Genomic DNA, 9,419 nt, shown 5'->3' on the forward strand with positions numbered 1-9,419 from the left:
CAGTATCCTAATTTCTAGTTCTATAGATTTGCCTGTTCTGCAAATCATTCTGGAATCATATTCATGCACCTTTTGTGTCCAGCTTCTTTCACTTAGCATAATGTTTCCAAGGTTGTAGCATATATTGGTGCTCCGCTCCTTTTTCAAGACTAAATAATATTCCACTGTCTAGATACCTGTTATGTTTATCCATCAATGAACATTTGGGTGGCTTCCACATTTTAACTATTACAAATAATGTAGCTATCAACATTCATGTATAAGTTTTTAGGTATATGTATGTATGTATGTGTGTATATATATATATATATATATATATACCTAGGAGTGGTATTGCTGGGTTATATGGTACCCATATTTAACTTTTTTTTTAATTGGTAGCAAAAAAATACATAACAAGAAATCTACCATCTTAAACATTTTTAAGTGTACAGTTCAGTAGTGTTAACTATATTCACACTGTGGTCAGATCTCTAAAGCTTTTCCATCTTGCAAAATTGGAACGGTATCAGAATTGTTAACCTGTACTTGTGAAAAACAACTATCAACTGGCATACAGTACTTATACGTAGTTCTTTTTGCCTGTCATCTTACAAACTCCATTCATTTCATTTCCAGTGTTTATGTCAGCATATTTCCCCCCTAAATTTACTTTTAAAGGCTCAAAATATTAAAGATAATATGCAAATGGCCAATAAGCATATGAAAAGATGCTCAACATCACTAATCATTAGGGAAATGCAAATCAAAACCTCTTATATACTGTTGATGGGAATGTAAAATGGTGCAGCACTGTGAAAAACAGTATGGAGGTTCCTCAAAGAATTAAAAATAAATTTTTCATATGATCCAGCAATTCCCCTTCTGAGTATATACCCAAAAGAACTGAAAGCAGAATTTTGAAGAGATATTTGTACACCTGTGTTCACTGCAGCACAGCCAAGAGACAGAAGTAACCCAAATGCTCATTGACAAATGCATGGAAAAACAAAATGTGGTATATAGACAATGGAATATTACTCAGCCCTAAAAAGGAGTTATGTGGTTTTTTTAATCACAATGGAAAAAAAAAAAGGAAAAAAGAAAGCTTAAGACACTGAATCACACTGAATGTGTTGTGCAAATGTTCCAACGTGCTTTAAAAAAAAAAGCTTTTCTAAATGCATGGACACTAAGCATGTTTTATTCCTAAAAGGCAGAAAAATAGGAGAGACAGTCTTCCACTTCTATTCTCCTATAGAGTCAATTTATTTATATAATAAGAAGGAAGAAAACAGCCAAATGCTGATAAGTTACTATTGCCCAGGTACGTATTAGGCATTTAACCTGTTTTCTCATAACACTCTCATACTATAATCTTACGAGAAGTGCCTATGGTGGCCCAGACGATAAATGGCAAGGCTGGGTATGAACCCAGCCAGGTCACTACAACTCTGTGACTGGCTCTCTTCTCTTACACCATGCTACAACTCAGAGTAATAGGTTAAACGATCGAGAAGATTAAGAAAACATTACACACACACACACACACCAGCCCCCAGCAACCAAAAAGCAAGAATTTAAGGACAAAGGAAAGGCCTCATTCTAATGCCTCATTCTCTGATATTCTTACTGTACATATAAAATATATTTTCCTTCACAGGCATACACACCCTATACATACCAGGGCTTCTGAATAGTGTTTTGAGGAAGAGCTGAAGGATTAAATAATTTTCAACCCCAAGTAATATTATAGTTCAAAAAAAACCTTAAGTATTGGGGGAAAAAGGGTAAATGTGAAAAATTTCTTATGAAATTGATCTTCCACGTGTAACAAATGTGCTTAACAATAAACTATAGCACTGGTGTTACGTCACTAAGAGATGCATACTTTATGATCTTGAACCCATTTCTTCATCTACAAAATGATAATAATAATGCCTATCCTACAAGGTTATTTTGAGGATTAAGCAACAAAATCCTAACAATTTTGCCTGGAAAATGGTCACTCCATTTTTTTAAGGCAATAAAGGAACATATTCATCAACTCTGTTTAGACCATAAAGGAAGAGTAAATACTACTTAAACAATATGACAACTTTTATTCTTGGTATTTCAATAATATTAACTTAGTCCCCTTGGTATTTGGGATATGATATTATCATAATAAAGGCAGCTGCCATATATTGAGATCCCCTTGTGTTGACACTGTACTCTAAACACTTAACACATATAATTTTATTTACCATCTCAGCTGATCTTATCCCAAGTTTACCAAAGTGAGAAACAAGGCTTAACAAAGATTAAATTGCTTTTCCAAGCTGTTAGGTGATGGTGCTGGAATTTGAACGCAGGTCCACCAAAGCCTGAGCTCCTCACCACTAGTGAGTGGTTTATCACGTTGACATTTGTCAGCAACACCTCAGAACAAGTTACACAACAGGCTGAAGTGTCAATAAAGAGTACTGAGCACACGCCTGTCACCTCCTGCTACTCTCACAGTCCCCACCTCTCCTGCCGTGGATCCTGCTCCTTGGTCACAGCTAATGCTACTTCCTAGCCTCCAGGAGGCTTTCTGTAAGTCAGCCCACAAGGTAAGCCATCATCATTACTGCACAGGGTTAAAACAAGCTCCCACTTCCTCACTCCTTACAATGAAATATCAGATGGCCTACACACTCTGCAAAGTTTTTCAATCAGGAGTGAAAAGAGAAATTAATCTATGAAGTACTAACAGACTGCAATAACCTTTCTCCTGCGCTAGACTGTAATGGAGGGATTTCTGTGTGTTCTCTGCCGCATCCATGGCTCCACATATAAGAACTATCAACTCCCCTTCCTAGTGTCATTACCATGAAGTGAATCTCTTGCTAAGCAGGGTTTACACAGACACAACTGAACATTAACACAGAACTTCAGACTTTATTGACAGCTTTCCTATAGATTATCTCATACCAAAACTCTGCTGTGAGGTAGATATTTCTGTTTATCCAACTTACTGATAAAACAGAATCAGACAGATTAAGTAATTTGCTTAAAGTCATACCAGGTTCACACATAGCACAGGCGAGACAAAAACCTAAGTTGTCTGACCAGAAGTTCTACCTGCCCACACTATCTTTATCTGTAACATTGTAAGCTACTAGCTAGCCGGTTCTGTCTAAATCACCTAACACACTACACCAAAACCAGATATAAATATTAATGCTTCTTGACAGTGATAATGATAACATTAAGGCAGTCTGCCATTGCTCCCAATCACATTTTTAATAAAAATTGTTTCACTACGGCCTTCCTTTATTTTGTGCTGATAATCAACAGGCAAGATCCCTTCCCATTAGGTTCTGAAGCCTCCCATGACAGAACACGCAGCATGAAAGCAGCCGCGAAAAACAACCCATTGCTAGAAAGTTCTCACTCTCAGACTGTCCAAGACCATCAATGACTCATAAAAACAAAAAATAAGATTTACCTTTAACTTAAGTGATTCTCCAAGTAATGTTCCCTTGTAATCTGTTGTATAGGTCCAATCATATGGTTTAATAACCTCCTTGGAGTGTTCACCCTCCGTCCTCAAATACCAAAATGAGAAGGATCAGGTTCAGTGATGCAGAATATAGATCATCTGTATACATGTAACACACCAAATGACATTCTACAAATAATATAAAATATCCTACTAAAGACATATGCTTCATAATTCACTTATACAAGATCTTTGTTAGGTTTTTTGGACATTTATTGTTATTTAATTTGTCATATACTAATGTAGTCTCTCCAACTAGTCTGTACAGTGCCTGAGGACATGGTTTAAAGGCTTACACTTTTTTCAAAGAATCTAGTACATACTAGGCACAAAGTAAATAACTGCTGATCTGATTATAAAAGAAAACACATTTTTCTTAATTCAATGCTTCTCTAATTTTCAATGCAAATCGTAAGTAAACATTTTTCTTCAAAAACAGGAACATTAAAGTACACAGTGTAATGTCTCTTCACTAAAGAGCACTGAAAGCTCAGAAAAGTAAGCACTACATAGCTCAACTCAATTGTAATTCAGTTTAATTGAAGAAGTATTCAAGAGTGGGGCAACTAACCTCTATTTTATGGATGAGAAAAATGAACTCTAGAATGATCCAACGATCAAGTTTAAAAATAGTATCAGTCCTTCATTCTAATAAAACACACATGTCACAACTGAATATCTGTTCAACTCTTCTTTTTTGTTTAACCTTTAACTGCTTAGATTCTCACCTGCTTTCCTGCCACTCTTCAGCACAGGCCACTTTAAGCATTCCTTGGTAGTTGTTCACACATCTTAATGCATCTGTAGCATTGAACTCAATCCCAAAGCCAGAGCCATGCTGGATCCTTAAAACATTGTCTCCAAACATCATTTCAGGGAGAGATGGCATATGCAATTCATCAGCTAACCTATGCAGAACCAAAAGTCAGCAGGATTATTTTACATCACTGTTGGTTGGCACTTTTGTTTCCTTTTGATCCCCACAGAATATCTCCTACTCCTAAATGAGTTAACTAATATATGTTTTAATAATATGATAGATTTGTAAAGTTTATAAATGCTTTCATCATCCATTCTCTCTTATAACCCTTGGTATGAAGATTTTAAAGTGGCTGCTAGTTACTTCAAAAAAAGTAGCTCTACGCACAGGTTGCCATGCCTTATGACCCTATCCCCTCAGTTATGACCAGGACTTTCAATTTAGAGATGAAAGTTCAGCTTCTCAACCGAAGGCAATTATCTACGTGTTGCCAGGAGCCCCTGAATTTTAGCCTGAGAACTCTGCCCAATACAATCATGCCAAATTGAATAATGGCCAATTAAACTTACTCTGATCTCTCTTTTCATAACTCTGAATGACAGTTAAATGAAGCATAGACCAAGAGACATGGCATGACATAGAGCCATGAGGTAAAAAGGAAGAGAGAGTGAAAATCTTAAGTAACAGCAGAGAAGCAGACAGAGCAAAGCAGAGACTGAGAAATAAGACTAAGAAATAAGTCTCTAAGAGTAGAGACTTCTATAATAGTTGGGGCCACAAGAATTGCTGTTCATTTTCTGAGCTAATTCCTGCGTTTAATTATTTCCTCATGTATTATTAAATTCTCACCCCTTGAGGCAAACTGGGAGGGTCTCCATTCCTTGCAACCTGAAAGCATAATTAACACAGAAGTTCCATGGAAGTGACTTTCCAGTTAACTTACGTACCATTTTTTTTTATTTTATTGACTGGAAAACTTTCAAAATGTATTATAGACTTCTCTGTGTTCTTACACAGAAAATACAAAGTGCTATTTTACCTTTTCTTGATGATCAGAGATCATTACATTTAACAATCTTGTCAGACAATGTCTTCAAGTTCAATTGAGTATCTTTATCTCCAGCTGCTCTAGACACACCCTCATCCCATTTTATTTGACTTCTAATCTAACATAGGCTGGAAAAGCAAACAATCACATTTCTTAAAATTGCATAATGAGTAAACAGAGAACATGAAAAACAATAATAATTCATTTACTAGGGCAAAGAGACTGTAGGGAACCTTTTTCCTTCCTTACATTTCCAGTATAGTTATAATCATAAAATAGACAAAGAGTCAAAAGTTTAAATATGCTTTGAGTGAAGTTCTACAGGAGTCTGAACAAAGTACAGGATTCTAGTGCAACTGATCTATGATAGCTACTGAAGCAGATTCAAAGGCTTTCTTTTCCTTTTTCTTTCCTAAGATTTCTAGATTTTTGAACAGCTACATAGCTATACTTGTTAGGTAAGGTAAAATACTTTATTAAAGAATATATTCTTATATAAAGCTAACAAAGGATCTATGCGTATCCCAGAACCACAGTTATCCTCTTTCCAATTGCTTTAAATCTATTTCCAATTAGACACACCTATCTAGCCTTGTACATATATTAAAAACAAGCAAAAAAACCTGCATAAACCAATTAAAATATTTAAGCTTTAAATGGAAAAATATATTGATTCTTATTAGAAACATCTATTTCATTCTTGGGTCATCAAAGCCGCACAACTTTCAAGAATAAAGATGAATTCCAATTCCATTATGACGGCCCAGGAGAGGACTTAAAGCACCATAAGCCCATGTTTCCATAAGCTTCCTATCCTGGTGAAATTTTTGTTCTAACACAACAATTATATTAATTATAGCCATGAAGAAAAGATAGTAATTGAAGATCCTGTTTCTTCTAGGTAAACACAATTTCCAGTAAAATTCTCAACTTGTTGCAAGTTTAAAAAGGTGGTGATAAAGAAAGCAGAAGCACCCACACTGATGAGGGAAACCAGCACCTGCTCACCAGGATTTTGATTGCATCAATTTACATTTCACCCTGCGGCAAAAATTAAGAACAAAGTACCAAGACTTTAATCAAATTTATATTCTTTGACTCAAAATATCAGCTTTGGGAAATCTGTAATAAAGAAATAATCTCCTATCTTCCCCTCTGAAAAAAAATTAAAAAAAAAAAGAAAAAAATCTCCAGTGCAGGAAAAAAACACAACTATACACATTAATACTCATAATCATCTTATTTTTAATAGTGAAAAAGAAATACTCTGAATGTCTAATTATAAGGAAATAAATGATTATGTAAACCATAGTATATCTGTATGAAATACTATGAATCATTAAAAATGTTTAAAGGGAGGATATAATAATGTAGAAAAATGCTTATGATACAACAGTAAAGAAAAAAACCAGACACACTCTATGTTTATTACACCTGTGTGCTTATGTATATGTGCACATATCAGTGATCTAACATTTTAAGTTGCACATCTTTAGGATGATATCTAATAACTTTAAATTTCATTATAAATTTACATTTTTTTTGTTATTAGGAAATAGAAAATATTAAAATCGAAAGATCGACACTACCATGCAAATGTCCATAAACAGATAAATGGATAAAGAAAACGTGGTTTATACATACGATGGAATACTATGCAGCCTTAAAAAAGAAGGAAATTCTGCAGTATGTGACAATACAGATGAACCTTTAGGACATTATCCTAAGTTAAATAAACCAGTCACAGAAAGACAGATACCACATGATTTTGCCTATATGACATATCCAAAATAGTCAAATTAATAGAATCAAAGAGTGAAATGGTTGCTAAAGGGAAGCGAGAAATGAGTTATTAATCAACAGACATAAAGTTTCAGTCAAGCAAGATAAGCTCTAGAAATCTACTGCACAACGCTTTACCTACAGTCAGTAATAACGTATTGTACACTTACAACCTTGTTAGGAGGGTAGAGCTCATATTAAGTGTTCTTAACACAATAAAACAAAATACCTTAGGGCAAGGTATCATGGAGAAATTTAGGATGGGGGAGGATAAGCCTTTCTTTCGTCATAAGAAAGGAGGACTAAGTACACTCAGGTAGATCTATTTTATAAATAATAAAGAAACTGAAGATCTGGAATTTGATTCCTTTAAACCTCTCCATGCATCTAGCACCTCTTGGAGAGTCTGTAAGTAAATTGTACAGGTAACCACAATTTGAAGCTGACTATTTTATATACAGTACAATTATATACAGTGCAATATGTAACAGAGAAAGTTATAAGGAGAGGAAAACTGAATAACTCCTCAATCTGTGGTGAAATAAAGGGAATTTTTTCCCCTTTCTGTATTTTCTTAATTTTTAGTGACTCTGCAAGAATGTCACTTTTTTGATTTTTAAATTAGGAAGTTCGTCATCCTTTCATGACTCTCCTCTCTTCCTTGGTCACTTACCTCTGCCTAAATCTTAAAATACCAGTGCTTCCTAGGGTTCCATCTCATGACCTTTCCCTTTTCTTCTGGATAACTTCTAGATGATCTTAATTAACTCCCAAGGTTCCAGGTATCAACTATAAACTGAAGGTTCCCAAATGTAAATCCACAGACAAATTACCTTTTTTAAGGTCCAAGTTAGATATATCCAAATCTCCAGTTTATAACCCACATACAACTCACATTTCAACAAACTAAACTCATCCTCTATCCAACACCTGCCCCCAATCTGCTCCTCCTCCTGGGTTCCCCACTTTATCCAACCGCAATGCTTTCCATGCAATACCCGAAGTCAGAAAGACTGCCAATAGTATAGATTCCTTTTTCCTTCCTCCTCCTTATCCAGTCCTGCAGCCCTCCAATCCATTCTCCAAATCATCCCCAGAGAAATCTTTCAGAGTGCACATCTTATAATGTCGCTCCTTTCTATAAAATGACACCCTGTGGAAGTCATATAAAATTCAAAATTCCTTGGCCTGGCATAAAAGTTCTCTCAGTGGTATCTCCGCTCCCCAGGGGCCTACGTGACTTGCTTATCATCACTATAATACTCCCCCTCTGATACCTCACGCTCCAATCACACAGAAACAGTTCTCCAAGGCTCCCACCCACTCTCTCTGACCTCCCAGCTTGACACGTACCCCCTGACCCCCTCCCCCTGAAACTTTGTCAAGATTCAGTTCAGGCATCACAAACGCATCACAGCTGTCACTCTCCCTGGCCTTCCGGCTTTACACATGCCCCCACTACCACCCCCATCCTACCGACTTTATCAAGATCCAGTTCAGTCATCCCAATTTCCCGGACGCCTTGTTCCCCTAAACAATCTCAAATAACCCTGCACATACACGTCTATCAATTCACACCGTATTGTAATTGTCTGTCTCTCTCAGAAGACTGAATTCTTGAGGCTATCTTTCGTCTTCTGCATCTCAAATGCCTGGCACAGCACCTGACATGCTAAAAACCAAGCATTTATATCATCGCCGTTATTACCACCACCCCCCTCCCCCCCAAAAAAAACACAGGTCAGAGACATCCAGAAAGAAAGAGTCTAAAGGTGGCGCAGGTTGGGGCAGGTAGAGACCTACGGGAGGGCAAAGTTCACAGGAAGAGTCACGCTCTGCTCAAACCCAGGCGGAGTGACAATTTCACGAAGGCTGTTCCTGAAGAACCCGAACCGAAGGACAGGCGGTGGTAACAGGAATATTCCCTGGTGATGTCATTCAAAGGTCCGGTCCGGAGGGACCCAGCCTCCGTCCCAGAAGGGCTGGGGCTGCGCGGAGCTCGCCCTGCCTCCCGCCCAGGCCCAGCTCCCCGGCCCGCGCCCGCGCCCGCGCCCGATCCCAGCCCCGGAGTCTCACTTCTCCACATCCGCTGACTTCATGATGTGGGTCTTGGACGCCGTCAGCTTCCAGGGCCCGAAGGAGAAGTCCTGGTGGCTGCTCTGGAAGCCGTGGATCATCATGGCCGCGACGGGGCCCGCGTGGGCCACAGGGAACAGACTGAAGCAGCGGCGGCAGCGCCAGCGGCGGCCGACACCGGTCCCTCCGCCTCCCTCCGGCCCAGCCCCCTCGGCTTCCGAGCCGTTACCATGCCCAGCCCCGCCCCG

At 37.9% G+C, this 9,419-nt stretch overlaps 1 protein-coding gene across 4 annotated transcripts in view; it reads right to left on the reverse strand.

The window, feature by feature from the left end:
- Positions 1-9,418, reverse strand: part of TIPRL (TOR signaling pathway regulator) — a 28,839-nt gene extending 19,421 nt beyond the window's left edge. For 3 of the 4 annotated variants that reach the window (XM_031688736.2, XM_072946177.1, XM_072946176.1), the window contains exons 1-3: positions 9,172-9,418; positions 4,234-4,413; positions 3,452-3,551 (exon numbers count right to left, since the gene is read on the reverse strand). In XM_031688736.2, coding sequence (XP_031544596.1) covers positions 3,452-3,551; positions 4,234-4,413; positions 9,172-9,275 — 384 coding nt within the window. In that variant the 5' untranslated portion in view covers positions 9,276-9,418. The remainder of the gene's footprint in view (positions 1-3,451; positions 3,552-4,233; positions 4,414-9,171) is intronic. The other variant, XM_031688735.2, reaches the window with a different exon arrangement.
- Between the last annotated feature and the right edge of the window lies 1 nt (position 9,419).

The sequence above is a fragment of the Vicugna pacos genome, chromosome 21 (assembly GCF_048564905.1).
Source record: "Vicugna pacos chromosome 21, VicPac4, whole genome shotgun sequence".
NCBI classification, from domain to species: Eukaryota; Metazoa; Chordata; class Mammalia; order Artiodactyla; family Camelidae; genus Vicugna; species Vicugna pacos.